General features: G+C 38.2%; 1 protein-coding gene across 5 annotated transcripts in view; it reads left to right on the top strand.

Moving 5' to 3' along the window:
• LOC133615252 (histone acetyltransferase KAT7-like) overlaps positions 1–22,378 on the top strand; it is a 69,494-nt gene that overhangs the window by 11,531 nt on the left and 35,585 nt on the right. For 4 of the 5 annotated variants that reach the window (XM_061973708.2, XM_061973704.2, XM_061973707.2 and 1 more), the window contains exons 4-6: positions 14,485–14,769; positions 14,867–14,949; positions 21,231–21,317. In XM_061973708.2, the coding sequence (XP_061829692.2) occupies positions 14,485–14,769; positions 14,867–14,949; positions 21,231–21,317 (455 nt within the window). The remainder of the gene's footprint in view (positions 1–14,484; positions 14,770–14,866; positions 14,950–21,230; positions 21,318–22,378) is intronic. The other variant, XM_061973703.2, reaches the window with a different exon arrangement.

The following is a 22,378-nucleotide window of genomic DNA, read 5'->3' as shown; positions in this document are numbered from 1 at the left end:
GTTTCTATGTAACTGTTTTTATCTTGTTTTACTTTCTTTTTTATTCAAGAAAATGTTTTTAATTTATTTATCTTATTTTATTTTATTAATAAAAAAAAAAAAAAGACCTTATCTTCACCATACCTGGTTGTCCAAATTAGGCATAATAATGTGTTAATTCCACGACTGTATATATCGGTATCGGTTGATATCGGTATCGGTAATTAAGAGTTGGACGATATCGGAATATCGGATATCGGCAAAAAAGCCTAATTATGATACAAACAAACAAGTAAACAATAATGTTATTTCTTGTAAGGAATGATGTCTACATGAATTATGATACAAACAAACAAGTAAACAATAATAATTAATGTTATTTCTTGTAAGGAATGATGTATACATGAATGATGATGATACAAACAAACAAGTACGGTAAACAACATTTGCAAACACCAATGACTTTGAATAGTCTACAGAAACACTGCTTCATTTTCTATGCCCCATTTAATGTGAGAATGATAACTGCTGGTTCAATGTTAGGGTTAGGTTGTAGCAGATTTTCCGTATTTTTCCTACAGACAGCATTTGGTGACCTCAAACAACAAGGATATGGATTGATTCACACTGGTTTTCGCCTTTTGAAGGGTACTGGAAAAACTAGAAAATTGATCTTGAAAGTCCTTAAAAAGTGCTTGAATTTGGCCATGGAAAAGGTGTACGAACCCTGATATAATCTTCCATCATGGCAGTCAGTCCGATTCATTCATTCATTCAGCACAGCATGAAAAGAAAACACTTAATTTCACTTGACTCTAGCTGACATAAGGGGCGCCAATTGATGCTGACGTTGCTGCAACAAAGTAAAAATGTTTCAAACATGCTGGCGTTGCGCTTTTTGTCTGTAGCAAGACGGCAGCGACAACAACAGCCAGCCTTCACAGAGTGCCAGAGCGCTGTGCATCTCCCCGTGTTACATTTCTCTGAATTTATTGTCTGATTATCAAGAATAATGATGTCATACATTAAACTGGCTGTAGAAAGTCATGGTGTTACTGGGCTAAAATAATTTGGCCGGGGGCCGGAAGCAGACTACATGTAAAGCACTATATATATGTATATGTATGTTTATGTATAAGTATATATATATGTGTGTGTGTGTGTGTGTGTGTGTGTGTGTGTGTGTGTGTGTGTGTGTGTGTGTGTGTGTGTGTGTGTGTGTGTGTGTGTGTGTATACACATTAAATTAATATGATGGATATATAGTTATTATAATGGGTATATATTTAATTTAATTGAATATTAAGAGAGTGTTAAGGTTTGACTCCTACTTTGTTTACTTCCGTGCCGACCTTCTTATAGTTTTGAAAGCAATCAGAAATATCAAGGAGCTAAAATGCGGCAAACATGGATAAGTGTGTAGTGAGTGTTTTACATTTTTCCCATGCACTCTAATGGATTTAAATGGATGTAATTTTGAATTTTTTCATGTTTTTTTGACGTTTTTCATAATATCCACAAAGTTCAGTGAGCGGGTTTTCTTATGTGTGGCCATGTAGTTGACCTTTGTTATTTGCATTTAAATTGTGTTTTTGCGCCATGACTTGGGAAGGTTGTTTGGATTACTGTGCTACTATTACAAAGTACTTTCAAGGGTCATCGATCTGATTTACTTACATTGTCCACAAGTTGGCAGAAAATATGTACTTCTTGGTCCCATTTATTTGCTTTGATAAAAGTTAAAAAACATTTGGGGTCTACCTTTAACTGCATTTGTATCTGATGTACAAACCCGGTTTCCATATGAGTTGGGAAATTGTGTTGGATGTAAATATAAACGGAATACAATGATTTGCAAATCCTTTTCAACCCATATTCAATTGAATGCACTACAAAGACAAGATATTTGATGTTCAAACTCATAAACTTTATTTTTTTTTGCAAATAATAATTAACTTAGAATTTCATGGCTGCAACACGTGCCAAAGTAGTTGGGAAAAGGCATGTTCACCACTGTGTTACATGGCCTTTACTTTTAACAACACTCAGTTTGTTGACCTTTGTTATTTGCATTTAAATTTTGTTTTTGCGCCATGACTTGGGAAGGTTGTTTGGATAGCTGTGCTACTATTACAAAGTACTTTCAAGGGTCATCGATCTGATTTACTTACATTGTCCACAAGTTGGCAGAAAATATGTAACATTCAGAGACTGCCGGGTATTTAAGATTAATTAGAAAGTACAGTGCGATGCTCTGAAGTCATGGCGTCTCGCAGGTCGAATTGAAGAGGCTGGTGTGCTGCACTTGGCCCGCGGGCCGTTTTTTGGACACCTTCTGCAAACGTATTGGCGACATGCAGAAAAAACAATATCTATAGCCATCTAACCTAGTTTATGAAGGATTGCAAAATCTGGGTAGGCTGAACTTGGTGCTGCTTTCTCAGGTTTCTGCCCTGCATTTTATCATGAAATGAAAATGAAAATTTTTCAGAAAAAAAAACTGCATTATGCATTCATAACACAGTTCAATATTATAATTTGTTTTGTGTTCTGATGTATTTCTTACATCTGAAACTAGAAATGATCTGAATGTATTTTGTGGAAAAAGCATGCTTTTTTCTAAACCAGACGGGCAACAAAGCAAACAATGATTAAATTAGGGGAACAGCATCATGGTCATAGACGAAGGAAGGCCAGACTGGGAGATTCAAAATAATAAGGCAATGGTAGAATAAGAGGACAAAGCTGAAAATGAGGAACGACAACAAAATGGTGAGGAGGGAAGTCATGTATTCATTATAGCGTGCTGTCCTTTCTTTGTGTGATCACAGCGTGTTCCTGATTTTAAACAAGACAAAAATGGCACATGACCTTTTTTGTAACTGGCATGAATGACTCAGCATAAAGATAGCTGCAACTTTTTAAATAATTCACTGTAGAACTGGGGTGTCAAACGTACGGCCCATGGGCCGTATCAGGCCCGCGAACAGGTTTAATCGGGCCCATGGCTTGCTAAATGAGTTTGCCAAGTATAAAAATGAGCTGCAATTTTTTAATGAAAGAAACTGCTGTTCTAAATGTGTCCACTGGTTGTCGCTATAGCAATTGTTGTGTGACCCACATAACACATTACATTATTTAAGATGACCTGTCAGCTTACTTTAAGCGTCCTCATGGTTTGGCTGCCGCTGCTCCATTCAGTGCAGGTGCAAGCAGTCAGCTGCTCCTGTTGTGGCTGGCGGCAGACTAATACCCTTTTTTATTATAAATTATCCACTGAACAGATAAAATAACGAAACGGTAAGATGCAAAGACTTAAGTCAACATGACCATCATCCGTTTTGTGACGCGCGATGTCCACTCTGAACTCCATTTTAAAAATGAGTGTTTCTACATTTGTTGTTCTATTTTATTTTCTGCTTAAATCTACTATGTTCATATTGGGTACATTTGTAGTTATGTTACCTGTAATTAGGCTATTATGGTGTCGTTTTGACAATTGTTTTGATTATACTATAATTGTAATATTTGAATGATATACATGAATGTGTTGTGGGAGTTGTGGATGTCACCAATGCGGCGGTTTGAGGAAACACTCGGTTGCTTTTCCAAACACATCTTTAATATACTGCCAACACGAGAATGCTGAACAGGAAGTGCTTAAAGTTTAATGGCTTTGTAAAAACACTGAGACAAAGTCTTAAGTTCATTGTGTTCTTCATAATGTTTTGAAACTGCTCCTCAGAATTTTCAACTAACTTGAAGTGTTTTGCCAAGAAGATTATTTGTAATATGTACATTTCCAGAATGTGCTTGTTCTGTTGTTGGCTGAAGTACAAACCCCGTTTCCATATGAGTTGGGAAATTATGTTAGATGTAAATATAAACGGAATACAAGGATTTGCAAATCATTTTCAACCCATATTCAGTTGAATATGCTACAAAGACAACATATTTGATGTTCAAACTGATAAACATTTTTTTTTTGCAAATAATCATTAACTTTAGAATTTGATGCCAGCAACACGTGACAAAGAAGTTGGGAAAGGTGGCAATAAATACTGATAAAGTTGAGGAATGCTCATCAAACACTTATTTGGAACATCCCACAGGTGAACAGGCAAATTGGGAACAGGTGGGTGCCATGATTGGGTATAAAAGTAGATTCCATGAAATGCTCAGTCATTCACAAACAAGGATGAGGCGAGGGTCACCACTTTGTCAACAAATGCGTGAGCAAATTGTTGAACAGTTTAAGAAAAACCTTTCTCAACCAGCTATTGCAAGGAATTTAGGGATGTCACCATCTACGGTCCGTAATATCATCGAAGGGTTCAGAGAATCTGGAGAAATCACTGCACGTAAGCAGCTAAGCCCGTGACCTTCGATCCCTCAGACTGTACTGCATCAACAAGCGACATCAGTGTGTAAAGGATATCACCACATGGGCTCAGGAACACTTCAGAAACCCACTGTCAGTAACTACAGTTGGTCGCTACATCTGTAAGTGCAAGTTAAAACTCTCCTATGCAAGGCGAAAACCGTTTATCAACAACACCCAGAAACGCCGTTGGCTTCGCTGGGCCTGAGCTCATCTAAGATGGACTGATACAAAGTGGAAAAGTGTTCTGTGGTCTGACGAGTCCACATTTCAAATTGTTTTTGGAAACTGTGGACGTTGTGTCCTCCAGACCAAAGAGGAAAAGAGCCATCCGGATTGTTATAGGCGCAAAGTTGAAAAGCCAGCATCTGTGATGGTATGGGGGTGTATTAGTGCCCAAGACATGGGTAACTTACACATCTGTGAAGGCGCCATTAATGCTGAAAGGTACATACAGGTTTTGGAGCAACATATGTTGCCATCCAAGAAACGTTACCATGGACGCCCCTGCTTATTTCAGCAAGACAATGCCAAGCCACGTGTTACATCAACGTGGCTTCATAGTAAAAGAGTGCGGGTACTAGACTGGCCTGCCTGTAGTCCAGACCTGTCTCCCATTGAAAATGTTTGGCGCATTATGAAGCCTAAAATACCACAACGGAGACCCCCGGACTGTTGAACAACTTAAGCTGTACATCAAGCAAGAATGGGAAAGAATTCCATCTGAGAAGCTTAAAAAATGTGACTCCTCAGTTCCCAAATGTTTACTGAGTGTTGTTAAAAGGAAAGGTAACACAGCGGTGAACATGCCCTTTCCCAACTAATTTGGCACGTGTTGCAGCCATGAAATTCTAAGTTAATTATTATTTGCAAAAAAAAAAAAAAAGTTTATGAGTTTGAACATCAAATATCTTGTCTTTGTAGTGCATTCAATTAAATATGGGTTGAAAATTATTTGCAAATCATTGTATTCTAACACAATTTCCCAACTCATATGGAAACAGGGTTTGTAAAACAAAGAAAACAATTTTGAAGTTGTGTTTATTTTTAAATTATTATGCCATGATTACCAGTCTGCCCCGCTTGGAAATAGATTTTCCTCAATGCGGCCCCTGAGCCGATTGAGATGCTGTGGCATGACCTCAAGAGAGCAATTCACACCAGATATCCCAAGAATATTATTGAACTGAAACAGTTTTGTGAAGACCAATGGTCCAAAATTCCTCCTGACCGTTGTGCAGGTTTTATCTGCAACTACAGGAAATGTTTGTTTGAGGTTATTGCTGCCAAAGAACGGTCAACCAGTTATTAAATTCAAGGGTTCACACTTTTTCCACCCTGCACTGTGAATGTTTACATGTTGTATAAACAGTTAAAGCATGTTGTGTAAACAGTTTAACCAGACGGTGTTTGTCTATTGTTGTGACTTTGATGTAGAGCAGAAGACATTTTATCACCAATTCATGCAGAAATCAAAGTAATCCCAAAGGGTTCACATACTTTTTCTTGCAACTGTGTGAATCAACTCCCAAAGAAATTGTGGGGAAAAGAGGGGTGTACAAAAACCGAGGTACCGTTGTACTTTTCAAGTAATCAGTTATTAGGAAAGATACTTAATTGTCCAGGGTGTACCCCGCCTTCCGCCCGATTGTAGCTGAGATAGGCTCCAGCGCCCCCCGCGACCCCAAAGGGAATAAGCGGTAGAAAATGGATGGATGGATACTTAATTTGTATCCCTAGTAACTTCTCAAAACAAATTATTTACAGCACAACTTCTAATTAAGCACTGGAGAATTCTAGCTTGAAATGACTCCTAAAAAGCCACGTGTTAATGTAATGGTAGACCTTTTTTTGATTGATTGAAACTTTTATTAGTAGATTGCACAGTGAAGTACATATTCCGTACAATTGACCACTAAATGGTAACACCCGAATAAGTTTTCCAACTTGTTTAAGTCGGGGTCCACTGAAATTGATTCATGATACAGATATATACTATTTTCATAATACAGTCATCACACAAGATAATTATCACAGTATATCAATTGAATTATTTACAATCCGGGGTGTGGGATATGGAGGGGGGGGGGGGGGGGGTTAAGGTTGGGTTGGAATCAACCCTTCAGTCATCAACAATTGCATCATCAGAGAAATTGACATTGGAACAGTGTAGGTCTGACTTGGTACATATGTACAGCAAGTATTGGACACAGAGAGAGAGATCAGAAATTATAAGAAAAAGTGACTACATTTGATTGTTTACATTTGATTATTTACAATCCGAGGAGGTATGATGAGGAAGGGAGGGTGTTAGATTAGGGTTGAAGTTGCCTGGAGGTGTTCTTTTAGTGCGGTTTTGAAGGAGGATAGAGATGCCCTTTCTTTTACACCTGTTGGAAGTGCATTACACATTGATGTGGCATAGAAAGAGAATGAGTTAAGACCTTTGTTAGATCGGAATCTGGGTTTAACGTGGTTAGTGGAGCTCCCCCTGGTGTTGTGGTTATGGCGGTCATTTACGTTAAGGAAGTAGTTTGACATGTACTTCGGTATCAAGGAGGTGTAGCGGATTTTACAGACAAGGCTCAGTGCAAGTTGTTTTACTCTGTCCTCCACCCTGAGCCAGCCCACTTTGGAGAAGTGGGTAGGAGTGAGGTGTGATCTGGGGTGGAGGTCTAGAAGTAATCTGACTACCGGTAGCTTGTTCTGGGATGTTTGGAGTCTAGATTTGAGGGTTTTGGAGGTGCATGCGTAATCGAAAAAGGGTTGAACGAGAGTTCCCGCCAGAATCTTCATGGTGCTTTTGTTGACCAGAGAGGAGATTCTATAGAGAAATCTCATCCGTTGGTTGACCTTTTTGATTACCTTGGTTGCCATTTTATCACAGGAAAGATTAGCCTCTAGAATGGAACCTAGGTAGGTGACCTCATCCTTCCTGGCGATAACAATGTCAAGGTGAGGTAGCAAAGAACAAGGACCACTTTGTGTTCTTTCATTTGCCAGCCAGCTTCTTTGAACTCTGTGCCTCTTTCTGCGCTCGCAATCGTCCTAACTATTGGATTTCTCCGCAGGGCCTAGTAGAGTGTTAAGTGCATCTTTAGGCAGGGTGCAAGTGAATTGTTAGCTTGGTTTGCTGGGGCTTCACGACCATGGAATTTTTTACCAGGAAAAAAAAAATCTATGAAATTACTAAAACATGAAGCTAGGGGACAATTTGGAGGCCATTAGCGTAGCATTACTTAGCATCTTGACCAAATTATAAGACGACTGTGTAAGACAGTACAGTGCGGTGACCTTCACACCTGGTGAGGCATTGAAGGCCTTTTGAGTTTTTAAAAAAACTTAACTTAAATTCTAATGCTCTAACACTGTAAATACAGGTTGCTCATTATCACTTTTGTAAAAATATTATAATTTACTTCTTGGTCCCATTTATTTGCTTTAATAAAAGTTGAACATTTGGGGTCTACCTTTAACTGCATTTGTATCTGATGTACATGCACTATTCTCCATACCATACCATGCCATACCAACTTTATTTATAAAGCCCTTTAAAACAACCACAGTTGAAAAACAATGGGATGTACACCACAAACAGAAAAAACTTATAAAAACAGAAAAGTACAGGCAATGAACAGACTAAAACATCATTTAAAACAGCACAAAACCCAAAATCAGTGAAGTTGGAACGTTGTTTAAATTGTAAATAAAAACAGAATAAAATGATTTGCAAATCCTTTTCAACTTATATTCGATTGAATACACTGCAAAGACAAGATATTTAATGTTCGAACTATAATAAAAAAAATGTTTGGCAAATAATCGTTAATGGCAGAATTTAATGGCAGCAACACATTGCAAAAAAGTTTGCACAGAAGCATTTTTACGACTGCGTTACATGGCCTTTTCTTTTAACAACACTCAGCAACAAACTGTAGTTACTGACATTGATTTTCTGAAGTGTTCCTGACCCCATGTGGTGATGTCCTTTACACATTGATGTCGGTTTTTGATGCAGTACTGCCTGAGGGATCGAAGGTCACGGGCATTCAATTTTGGTTTTCGGCCTTGCAGTGATTTCTCCAGATTCTCTAAACCTTTTGATGATATTACGGACCGTGGATGGTGAAATCCCTAAATTCCTTGCAATAGCTCGTTGAGAAATGTTGTTCTTAAACTGTTCAACAATTTTCAATTTGTTCACAAAGTGGTGACCCTCGCCCCATCCTTGTTTGTGAATGACTGAGCAGTTCATGGAAGCTGCTTTTGTACCCAATCATGGCACCCACCTGTTCCCAATTAGCCCGTTCACCTGTGGGATGTTCCAAATAAGTGTTTGATTAGCATTCCTCAACTTTCTCTGTCTTTTTTGCCACTTGTGCCAGCTTTTTTGAAACATGTTGCATGCATCAAATTCCAAATGAGCTAATATTTGCAAAAAATAACAAAGTTTACCAGTTCGAATGTCAAGTACCTTAGCTTTGCAGTGTATTCAATTGAATATGAGTTGAAAAGGATTTGCTAATCATTGTATTCTGTTTTTATTTACACAACGTGCCAACTTCACTAGTTTTGGGTTTTGTATATAAATAAAGATCATAATAAAAAAAAACATTATTTTAAGAACTATGAGTCGGATAAAAGGTGGTTCAAAAGTTAAAAACAATTGAAAGTCTCATGCTGGGTTAAAAGCCAGTGAAAAAAATTGGTTTTAAGAAGGGTATTAAAAGTAGCCAAAGAAGGGGCCTGTCTCACATTGAGAGGGAGATCCTTCCAGAGTCTGGGACCCGCAACAGAAAAGACCCTTTCCCTTCTGAGCTTGCGCTTTGATTTCGGTACCTCCAAGAGCAGCTGAGCAGCTGATCAGCTGACCTAAGGGACCGGGTGGGGGCACAGAGGAAAATGATTTAAAAACGACTAAAATCATTTTAAACTGGACTCTAAAAGACACAGGCAGCCAGTGAAGTGAGGCTCAAAACAGGCGAAATATGCTCTCTTTTACTTGTGCTTGTTGAAAGTCGGGCAGCTGCATTTTGTAACGGCTGCAGACGTGAGAGGGAGGACTTGCCAATTCCAAAATACAAAGAGTGACAGCCGAAATGTAATGAAGGCATGAATTACTGTCTCAAAACCGTTGCCTGGAGAGATTGTTTTTAACCTCGGCTAGCTGACGCAAATGAAAAAAGATGGATTTCACCACTCTGCCAATCTGACGGTCCAATTTAAAATCACTAATAATATCAAAGTCCAGGTTGGTGGTGACCAATGTTCCCTCTAATTGTTCATGTGTGTGAGCAAACGCAAAAACTCCCTGAGCATTCAGTGGAGCCCATGTGAGCAACATCAGACGTGCACACTGGCTACACCAGCAGCACACCTGTCCCAAACCTGACTAAATAACAAGTTCAATCCCCATCCATCCATCCATCCATTTTCTACCGCATGTCCCTTTCGGGGTCGCTGGAGCCTATCTCAGCTGCATTCGGGCGGAAGGCGGGATACACCCTGGACAAGTCGCCACCCCATCGCAGGGCCAACACAGATAGACAGACAACATTCTCTTATTATTATAATCAAATGACAGCAGTCATTTCCATGAGGTTATTTTCTAATATAAGTGTTTAGGCCCACTTACAATGACAATAACAAAAAATATTGTTTTTCATGAACTGTGTACTTGTATTGTTTGTCTGGGTGGAGGTCCTGCTTTGGAAATAATTTGTACCCCTTTCAGACATTGCATTTAGTTCCCATTAAAACATTCACATGTTGCACAATGAGATGTAAGCAGGGGATCATGTGTACATTCCTGCAACTTCCTGTTTGTAAAAAATATATTTTTATTAGTATTTATTTAATATACTAACAGCATTTCATGATTAATATTTATAAATTAAGATTCCTAATAAATGACACTAGAATAAGCACACATTTGATTGGTAAATCATAGTGTAACGACCTGTTATTACACTATATGTGTGGTGTTGGAGTTGTCCGACTTTCTGTGTGGCTGTAAACGCATCACTGGCTAAGTGCCATATGTGCATGTGTTGGCGCAAGTGAGAAAGAGCGAGCGGCTGCTGTTGATATAACAAAGTTGCTTTTGGTCTGGTTTGTACTGCAGAAAATGACCAGTTTTGCTGGCTATCTTTTTTTTTACTAATGTTTTGGTGATGTGTTTATGGCCGACAATAAAGAGTTTTACTCAGTAAAGTGATGGATGGAATTCATGTCCTCAAAGCATCTCGACAGACGTTACAATATTTGAACAATGATGACGAAAACTGTTTTCTCTGTCGTGTCCGTGTGTCGAAAATTGTTATACGCTTATTTTTTTATTTGATTTTATGCGTGGCATCGATTTGCCATGCGCATAGGACATTTGAGCAGTGCGCAATTGCACAGGCGCGCACCTTAGAGGGAACGTTGGTGGTGACCCTAAGTAATTTGGGGCGGGGGACCCACAAATACCACTCGGTCCAAATACTATTACTTCCGTTTTCTTATCATTGGAATTTTTTTAAATTTAGGGCCATTTAAGCCTTGATATCATCAAGACAAGTGAGTATAACTCCATTAAAAATGTTTTTTGATCACCCATTTTGTCTGAAAGTCCAGTTTGGCGAAGTATTTCTTGGATATATAATCCTCCATATTGGCAGAAATTTTAACTTATTAATTCAATTACTGGTATTTATTCAGCAGAGCATTTAAAAAATATTAAAAACTACAAAGCAAAAAAAAAGTACTGTACTGACTTTCTTTGCTGATAAGACACGGTAGCGACATACATCATCTGCTTGCTCACGATCACCCCCACTTCAATTGTACAGTGCCTCGTTTTTGTCACATTTACATTGAAAAACTTTAAACTGGCTGTAGATTGTACAGTGTAGAAACTACAAACTCCCGGTGTAAAAATGTCTCTGCAAACTTTATTTTGGCAACGTTCTGACGAGCAGACCAGCCAATAGGCCACACCCTCAGCCTCTCCAGCTTAGAGCCAGGTAGGCAGGAAAGCTGAGCAACAGCCGACTCGGCAGCTTCTTGTTAGGTTTCTGCGCCGTATTAGATCAGGTAATGTGCAAATTAAGTGATTTTTACATAAGTAAATGTGAAAAAAAAATTGTGATTATTCAGAAAATACTTTATAACAGTTTCAATCAACCAATCAATGTTTACTTATATAGCCCTAAATCACGAGTGTCTCAAAGGGCTGCACAGGCCACAACGACATCATCGGCTCAGATTCCACATCAGGGCAAGAAAAACTCAACCCAACGGGATAACAATGAGAAACCTTGGAGGGGACCGCAGATGTGGGGACCCCGCCCCTTAGGCGACCGGTGCAATAGACCAATAGATTATTAATATTAATATATTTATGTTTTTAGCTAATTTTCCTACCCTGACCGCACGTACCTGTTGTAAGACGACCGACCCCCTCTTTTTCCAAGATACAAACATTTTCAAAGACAAACATTTTTTTTTGTTTGTTTAATCCAGTTAAGTTAAAAAGTTAAAGTTAAAGTACCAATGATTGTCACACTGTGTGGTGAAATTTGTCCTCTGCATTTGACCCATCCCCTTGTACACCCCCTGGGAGGTGAGAGGAGCAGTAGGCAGCAGAGGTGGCCGCGCCCGGCAATCATTTGGTGATTTAACCCCCTATTCCAACCCTTGATGCTGAGTGCCAAGCAGGGAGGTAATGACTCGGTCGGGGTTTGAACTCACAACCTACTGATCTCAGGGCGGTCACTCTAACCACTGAGTAAGTTTTCCATATCGGTGAAATAACTGCCAGTAGATTGCATTCAAAAACTTCTTTTTTTTAGCTATTAATTCCACTGTTATTTGCTTTCTTAGTGTGACTTTGGTGCCACACTGCAAAAATTCAGTGTTCAAAAACAAGGAAAAAAAATACAAAAATTAGGGGTATTTTATTTGAACTAAGCAACATTATCTGCCAATAGAACAAGAACATTTGGCTTGTCAAGACTTTAAAGTTAAAGTTAAAGTTAAAGTACCAATGATTGTCACACACACACTAGGTGTGGCGAAATTATTCTCTGCATTTGACCCATCACCCTTGATCACCCCCTGGGAGGTGAGGGGAGCAGTGGGCAGCAGCGGTGGCTGCGCCCGGGAATCATCTTGGTGATTCAACCCCCAATTCCAACCCTTGATGCTGAGTGCCAAGCAGGGAGGTAATGGGTCCCATTTTTATAGTCTTTGGTATGACTCGGCCGGGGTTTGAACTCCCAACCTACCGATCTCAGGACTGACACTCTAACCACTAGGCCACTGAGTAGGCCAAAACAAGTAAAAATAGGTAACCTCAATGAACCCAAAAATACCTTTAAAATAAGTATATTCTCACTAATAACAAGGGCACTTTTCTTGGTAGAAAAAAAAATACGAGATCTTTCTGCTCAATATGTTGAAAAACATTCTTAAATTAAGTAAATACTAGTGCCATTATCTTGACATAATGATATGCGCTCATCATTACATTTCTTGAAACCAGCAAACAAATTTATTTTTCTTAATGGAAAGGCAACAAGGCAACCGCTTGTTACTCTCGGGGTCTCCTAGCCGCTCAGGCAAATCATATGGTCTAAAAATGCATTTTTCCATCGACAACATGACATCATCGCGCCAAGTGCGTGCTCTTTCAGTCAATTAGTGCACATATATACAGCCCATATATACAGCCCGGCCCCCGGCCAACATTTTTTTAATTGTAATTTGGAAGAATTTATCTGAATGTGCATGAACTATTTCTGTTCAAAATTGTTTGAAATGTTAAATGTTTAAATATTAACTTTATTAACTAGTTTACTGTACTGTGCCAACTGTACTACTATAGGAGTACGTATTTTCTATTGTTTCTTTGAAAATAAAACAGCAAAGTCCATTTGGCTGTCATCTGTTTTAATTATGAGACACAATTATTATCAAAATCATCATTTTTTTTCATGCTTGAAATAAGAAATAATTACTTTAAAAAAGTAGTTTTATACTTATGAGTGTTGATGAAACAGCTTTGCAACAGTTGATATTCTAGTTTCAAGCATGTTTTACTCAATATAGGTCATAAAACCTCAGCAACAAGCTGTAATATCTTACTGAGATAATTTAGGACCAAACCTTTTAAAACAAGTAAAACACTCTAACATAAAATCTGCTTGGTTAGAAGAATTATCTTATCAGACAGAAAATAAGCAAATATCACCCTTATTTGATATATTTAATCTTACTTAGATTTCAGTTTTTGCAGTGCACTTGCTGGTCTAGTACTACAAATCTCTAAACCCTAAATATAAAATTACTTTATGAGACCTTTTTTTTCCCAGAATAGAAATAAAGTTAAAGTTAAAAGTTAAAGTACCAATGATTGTCACACACACACTAGGTGTGGCGAAATTATTCTCTGCATTTGACCCATCACCCTTGATCACCCCCTGGGAGGTGAGGGGAGCAGTGGGCAGCAGCGGTGGCTGCGCCTGGGAATCATTTTGGTGATTTAACCCCCAATTCCAACCCTTGATGCTGAGTGCCAAGCAGGGATAAATAGTCAGGTCAATATGTTTATAATATGCGTGTTCTTAATATTTTGTCATTATTATGACAGATGCACTATAATACTGGAATTGTTAAATCTTATCTTGTTTTGTATTTTAAATTATCCCACATTGCTCAGTTTATTCACAGTGCCTGCCTGCCATGGATATGTTTTTTTTGGCTTATAATGCCATTTTTACTTTTGGTTTCCTAAACAATGCATGCTTATTACTCTTGTAAAGCTGTTTGAAGTGTGAATTTATCTTGGAGATGAATAAAGTATCTACCAGTATTTAGCCATTAGTGTACAGTATTTTGACACGTTTTCGTCCTAGTCAACAATCAGTCGTCAAAAATGCAAGACAACTTTTTTTTTTCTAAAATAAAGATCCCGTCGTATAATCAGGTCCATAAGTTGATAATATGCACGTTGTTAGTATTGTGACATATTAGTATACAGATTCAATAAATTGATATTATTCACTATGTTAGTATGTGACAGATTAGTTTTAAAGACACCTTTTTGTCACAGTCATTTTAATGTGCTTATCTGTGCTCAGCAGTAATAAAGCAGGTGGCAGACCACGACGAGACCCCTCCCCGCACGCCGACCGGCAATGCCCCGTCTTCCGAGTCAGACATTGAGGCCTCCAGCCCTGGCAACGACCTTGTGTCTTCCAGCAACGATGCGATAATTTCTCAAGAGGAAGACGAGAGGTTGGCAAAGGAGCTTTCCCTCAAAGAGGCCGCCGCTCACGACCTTTCCCATCGGCCCAAACGACGGCGCTTTCACGAGAGCTACAACTTCAACATGAAGTGTCCTACACCTGGGTGTAACTCACTGGGTAAGGAACGCTGACGTTTATTTGAACATTAGTTTTGTACCGCATGCAGCAACGAGGAGGGAAGATCTTGCGTTTACATCCTTCTCTGACCTCTCAGGTCACCTGACCGGCAGACATGAGAGACACTTCTCCATATCGGGATGTCCTCTTTATCACAACCTTTCAGCTGATGAATGCAAGGTACTAACACATTTACACACACGTACTCCCACAATTCAAGTTTTATTGAAAATGTATTCAACCACGTTTGACCTGATCTGTTGCTACTAACTTTGTATTTTTCTACACTTGGTTTATAAAAGAAGACATATTCTGCCCTTTTTTCGCAAATGAAAACAGTTCCGAGATGTCTTAATAACATGCCTGTTGGTTTAAAATCCCCAAAGAATCAATAATTACAACCACACAACCAACAGACCTGTTCAGAGCAGCATGTAAATGGCATTAAAACACATGCAAGTAGGGTTGCGCTATATATACAATATAAATTATTCAAACTCGGCCGACAATAGAGAGTTAATACAAACCCCGTTTCCATATGAGTTGGGAAATTGTGTTAGATGTAAATATAAATGGAATACAATGATTTGCAAATCCTTTTCAACCCATATTCAATTGAATGCACTACAAAGACAAGATATTTGATGTTCAAACTCATAAACTTTATTTTTTATTTTTTGCAAATAATAATTAACTTCGAATTTCATGGCTGCAACACGTGTCAAAGTAGTTGGGAAAGGGCATGTTCACCACTGTGTTACATGGCCTTTCCTTTTAACAACACTCAGTAAACGTTTGAGAACTGAGGAGACACATTTTTTAAGCTTCTCAGGTGGAATTCTTTCCCATTCTTGCTTGATGTACAGCTTAAGTTGTTCAACAGTCCGGGGGTCTCCGTTGTGGTATTTTAGGCTTCATAATGCGCCACACATTTTCAATGGGAGACAGGTCTGGACTACAGGCAGGCCAGTCTAGTACCCGCACTCTTGTACTATGAAGCCACGTTGATGTAACACGTGGCTTGGCTTTGTCTTGCTGAAATAAGCAGGGGCGTCCATGGTAACGTTGCTTGGATGGCAACATATGTTGCTCCAAAACCTGTATGTACCTTTCAGCATTAATGGCGCCTTCACAGATGTGTAAGTTACCCATGTCTTGGGCACTAATACACCACCATACCATCCCAGATGCTGGCTTTTCAACTTTGCACCTACAACAATCCGGATGGTTCTTTTCCTCTTTGGTCCGGAGGACACGACATCCACAGTTTCCAAAAAGAATTTGAAATGTGGACTCGTCAGACCACAGAACACTTTTCCACTTTGTATCAGTCCATCTTAGATGAGCTCAGGCCCAGCGAAGCCGACAGCGTTTCTGGGTGTTGTTGATAAACGGTTTTCGCCTTGCATAGGGGAGTTTTAACTTGCACTTACAGATGTAGCGACCAACTGTAGTTACTGACAGTGGGTTTCTGAAGTGTTCCTGAGCCCATGTGGTGATATCCTTTACACACTGATGTCGCTTGTTGATGCAGTACAGCCTGAGGGATCAAAGGTCACGGGCTTAGCTGCTTACGTGCAGTGATTTCTCCAGATTCTCTGAACCCTTTGATGATATTACGGACCGTAGATGGTGAAATCCCTAAATTCCTTGCAATAGCAGGTTGAGAAAGTTTTTTCTTTAACTGTTCAACAATGTTTTTTCTTTAACTGTTCAACAATTTTCTCACGCATTTGTTGACAAAGTGGTGACCCTCGCCCCATCCTTGTTTGTGAATGACTGAGCATTTCATGAAATCTACTTTTATACCCAATCATGGCACCCACCTGTTCCCAATTAGCCTGCACACCTGTGGGATGTTCCAAATAAGTGTTTGATGAGCATTCCTCAACTTTATCAGTATTTATTGCCACCTTTCCCAACTTCTTTGTCACGTGTTGCTGGCATCAATTTCTAAAGTTAATGATTATTTGCACAAAAAAAAAATGTTTATCAGTTTGAACATCAAATATTATGTCTTTGTAGCATATTCAACTGAATATGGGTTGAAAATGATTTGCAAATCATTGTATTCCGTTTATATTTACATCTAACACAATTTCCCAACTCATATGGAAATGGGGTTTGTACTATCGTCATATTGTAATAATGGATCTTTCATTCTGGGTTACGTCTCGCAAATTTAAAAGCCTCAAGCAAACAATGGCGTCCGAGCAGGTAAAGTCCCTTCACATTGCAGTTTCTAAATCACTAATCCTCACTCCAATGGCGGCAACTAAACTATGTTTCTTATGTGTTGCATTGTCACTGGAAACAGTGCTTCTTAACCAAGTTGGGCGGCGAACGTCTCTTTAAGGGGCCACCAAAAAATAAATGTTTCTCAGCAGTGGTCTGTATGGGCCACAGCGTTAGGGGTGTCAAAATTTCAAATGAATCGCAATTATTATTTGTAACGATTCTCAATCGAAAAAAAAATAAATCAAAAATCGATTTAAAAAAGAAAAAAAAGAAATACATTTAAAAAAATGTTTAAACCTGTCCTGTCCAGCCACTCGAGCAAATCATATTGTTGATGTAGGTGATCATATCTGCTGTACAGACTTACTTTATTAAAGAGAAGTGTGGGATACTTCTCTTTGTATTTGACTTTATTAAATGTTTGGGTAGAATTTTACGAAACAACCGGTTTTCATATACGTAATACAGAAATTTATCAGAGCTGTTTATCTGTTTTATGGAGGAATGTAGTTAGTTAATCATAGAACTGGCCCCAAATCTTATTAAAAATTATGGATTTTGATTCGAGAATTGTTTTGAACGGAGAATCGACTTTGAAGCGAATCGTTAACCCCCAAGAATCGAATCAAATCAAATTGTGCGGTGCCTAAAGATTCACAGCCCTAGTTGCTTGGTTGTTGTAATACACTTTTCCACCACTTGTGGCAGTGATGACAATATCAGACAAAAGTCAGAGAGAAGTGTCTTTAGCGCAAAAATAAGGACTAAAGTGGTAAAGCTGTATTTCCATTTACACTTTAATTTTATTGACAATTTAGTTTAGAAACATTTATTATTATTTATTATATTTTTCATTATTTATGAGTCCCTTCTTATGCAGTATATTTGGTCAGTACCTTTTTTCTAATCAGTTTGGCCTAAGCCTAAGGTTTATGTGTTAAATAAATAATATTTCACAAGGTTGTTAACCTGTTAAACTGTAAGTAGGTTAGATACAATTAATAAATACGATTAAAATCAAGAGTAAGATTACTAATTAAGTGTTCATATTTGAGTGGGCCGCGGGCCCCTGTGTAGTGGAAAAGTTGGACCCCTGGGGTCAAAAAGGTTAAGAATCCCTGGACTAGAGGACAAGGCTTATCCAAACATGCTACACTACACACTGTAGGATTGTAGAAAAAAGTATAGCTAACCACTAAGCTCGAGCTCTTGAGCGTAAACAAGGGTAGATATATATATATATATATATATATATATATATATATATATATATATATATATATACATATATATATATATGTATATATATATATGTATATTGACAGTAACAATACCAAGTGTAGTACTAGTATTTGGTCGATGTTACAGTGATTAGATCAATATTTTTAATTAACACAAAATATTTTTAAAGTCAGGAAATAAATGTCAATAGTAGTTTTTGCATTTTTTTAATTATTTTGCACCATTGACTTTATTATGCATTTTGTATGCAATAAAAGGGAATAAGGAAATAAGTTAGACAATAATTGATATTGTTACGCATCCTGTGGTTTTGTCAGATTGAAGTTGTGATCAAATCCTGAGTTATTTAATGATCCCGAAAATGTGACGTATGAGCATTGGTGTGGCCAATCTTGCCCCTGTATCTACCGTTTCTGTACTATATTAACCACATCCAGTAAATTTGAGAAGAAAACATTTTTCCATATATTAGCCGCACCGGATTATAATCCAGACATAATCGTTGCAACATAAATTATTAACACAGAAATATTCTGTAAATGTTTATTTAAATACCTTAATTGTTTCCAAACGGTGCCTGTAACACGGCGGTAAAACGGCTGATCAAACAAAACAGAAGTCATCATCATGGACCCGCTAGCCGCGGAAGCTAGCTCTCCAATCAGCTAAACAGACTCAATAACTCAACAGTGATGTCTTGGTTAGTATACTGAGGAATCTGTGACACTGAAACAATACAAAAATAATGCAAAAATAATTCAGTTAAAATGTAATAATACTAACACAGATACCTGTAAGAAAATTAGCTAATGCTAATGATGCTAGCATCATTACATTACGATAGCATGTACAAAAATGAATGAAAACACTCCTACAGACATCTCTCATGGAACGGTTTATAAGGATAAAAAGTTTTACATATATTGTAAAACTTACAAACATTGCTTGGAGCGACGAGTAGAAACGCTGTTAATGGATAGAAGACTCAACAGTACTCCGGTTGAAAAAAAAAAAAAAGCACTACCAATAAATTCAAATTCGTCCAAAAAAATGGTGCCATAGCACAAACAGTAAATCACTGTCAGTGTTTTTTTTTTCCCACAATTATTTTTATTATTGCTGTCATCAAATAAAAATCCATAAATTAACTGCTTTGTTTTATAAGCCGCAGGGTTCAAAGCGTAGGAAAAAAGTAGCGGCTTGTAGTCCAGAATTTAAGGTACTTGGTATTGGATCAATACGCACATATTGTAGTATCGCCTAAAACTAATGTATCCAATCAACAGAAAAATAAGCGTTTATTACATTTTAACATAAGTGTAGATCAGGGGTGCTCACACTTTTTCTGCAGGCGAGCTACTTTTCAATTGATCAAGTCGTGGGGATCTACCTCATTCATATATATAATTTACATTTACTTATTTATGAAATATATGTTTTTGTTAACAGGTTAAAGGTGTTTAATGATAATGCAAGCATGTTTAACACATATAGTTAATATTGTTAAAAAATTAAAGGTGTTTAATGATAATACAAGTATGTTTAATACATATAGTTAATATTGTTAACAAGTAAAAGGTGTTTAAAGATAATGCAAGCATGTTTAACACATAGTTAATATTGTTAAAAAATTAAAGGTGTTTAATGATAATACAAGCATGTTTAATACATATAGTTAATATTGTTAACAAGTTAATGGTGTTTAATGATAATACAAGCATGTTTAACACATAGTTAATATTGTTAAAAAATTAAAGGTGTTTAATGATAATACAAGAATGTTTAATAGATATAGTTAATATTGTTAACAACTTAAAGGTGTTTAAAGATAATGCAAGCATGTTTAACACATATAGTTAATATTGTTAATAAGTTAAAGGTGTTTAAAGATAATACAAGCATGTTTAACACATATAGATTCCTTTCTTTCATAAAGACAAGAATATAAGTTGGTGTATTACCTGATTCTGATGACTTGCATTGATTAGAATCAGACAGTGGTGCTGATAATGTCCGCATTTTCGAATGGAGGAGAAAAAAAGTCCTCCTTTCTGTCCAATACCACATGAAAGTGGTTGGTTTTTGGCATCTTATTTGTCCAGCTTCCGTACTCCTTTGTATGCACTTTACAAGAAATACATTGTCGGCAAACTCCGTAGCTTGCTAGCTTGTGCACGCCAGCTTTCTGAGACTCTTATTTTGTTAGCGCAACTGTGCAACTGTGCAGTCGGTCTTTGGAGTTTTGACGACAGGTACGGCGCCAGTCTGTTGAAATAAAGTGTTTCTCGCCTTCCAGTCGGTAATTTTAATGAGCTGGCAGCAGCCAGCGTCATCTCAGAAGACCCTCGGGCGCCGTGAATGTCAATCAAGTGACGAAAGTGACGTCATAGTGAAGATTTATGATCGCTCATCTTTAGGACTATTTTTTAATGCTTGGCTGGTGATCGACTGACACACCCTCCGAGATCGACCGGTAGCTCGCAATCGACGTAATGAGCACCGCTGGTGTAAATAGTACCATGTTACAACAGTAAGTAACCAACTATTAAAAGTAAATTAGCAAGTACATTGTTAATAGAAAATATTACTACTGGAAATCACAGCGTACATCAGCAGCCAGATTAGGAGCCTTTGTAACCTGTTTTGAAATCATCATTTATATGCCAAATAATATATCGTTATCCCAAGAGGCTGCAATATAAATTTTAGGCCATATTTTTCATCCCTACATGTTGCAGAGTACATATTTGCTCTACACATTGCCGCCATGTATAGCCAGAGGCTTGGGATTAGTCACAGCTCGGAGTCAACGGGTATGTCTTGAGTGGAGTGTGTACAAGCGAGAGAGAACCAACAGGGTCAAATTGAAATTGTCAGGTTGCAAAGACACCTGGGAAAGTAGGAACGTAAATGTTGCGAGGTTTTGTGCTGCAGGGCTGGCTGTGAGTTGTTGGTGTTACACACTCTTGATGTGTTGTCAGGGCAAACCCTCAACTCGCGAAAAACAGGCCGAGGAAAGGACCCTGTCTCACCGCCAAGACGAGAATAGACACTCCACAAGACACCAGGTATGATCCCCTCTTCACTTTGAACTCGTCAGTTGCTTTTTTTCTGTGCGTCTTGTGTGCTGTTGCGGAAATGGTCAAGCAGTAAATAATCAGGGCCAAGTCATAAAGTCAATTTGTGTAAGAACTGGGGATAATATGGCGCATTAGAATTAGTGTGTTTTTCATTTTGCATTCAACACAGAAGCTGCTGCTGTAACTCATCTCGCAGAAGCCTCATAAAATCTAGAGATGAACTTTCAAATGAAATTTTTACAGTCTGTGATTCCTCATTTCGGCAGGAGTAGGCTTGTAGTCGCATTGGTTATGTTGCATCACATAGCTATTAACTAATGCAGCTTCATAACAAATAGGTCCAGGGTGCCTTGGCCAGTCACACCCAAAAAAGTTTTTAGTTTTTTTTAATGTTGTCTTTATTAACACCACAATAGAGTTTAAGTGTGAACTTTCAGCTATACAAAGTTTTACAATTTTTTTTTTACCTATGCAGTGGATTATGTTCTAGAACCACCAGCAAAATAACTACTACTCACTTTAAACACCAGTTGAAGCCTTTATAATTAGAGATGTCCGATAATGGCTTTTTTGCCGATTTCCGATATTGTCCAACTCTTAATTACCGATTCCGATATCAACCGATATGAGGTGGGCGGGGTTTGGTGGTAGCGGGGCGGTGTATATTGTAGAGTTCCGGAAGAGTTAGTTCTGCAAGGAGTTCTGGGTATTTGTGCTGTTGTGTTTATGTTGTGTTACGGTGCGGATGTTCTCCCGAAATGTGTTTGTCATTCTTGTTTGGTGTGGGTTCACAGTGTATTTGTAACAGTGTTAAAGTTGTTTGCACGGCCACCCTCAGTGTGACCTGTATGGCTGTTGATCAAGTATGCCTTGCATTCACTAATTTGTGTGTAAAAGCCGCATATATTATGTGACTGGGCCGGCATGCTGTTTGTATGGAGGAAAAGCGGACGTGACAACAGGTTATAGAGGACGCTAAAGGCAGTGCTTTTAAGGCACGCCCCCAATAGTGTTGTCCGGGTGGAAATCGGGAGAATGGTTGCCCCGGG

This window comes from Nerophis lumbriciformis, linkage group LG22, assembly GCF_033978685.3.
Source record: "Nerophis lumbriciformis linkage group LG22, RoL_Nlum_v2.1, whole genome shotgun sequence".
Classification (NCBI taxonomy): Eukaryota; Metazoa; Chordata; class Actinopteri; order Syngnathiformes; family Syngnathidae; genus Nerophis; species Nerophis lumbriciformis.
The sequence above is the reverse complement of the archived record's forward strand: the minus strand, read 5'-3'. Positions and strand labels throughout refer to the sequence as shown.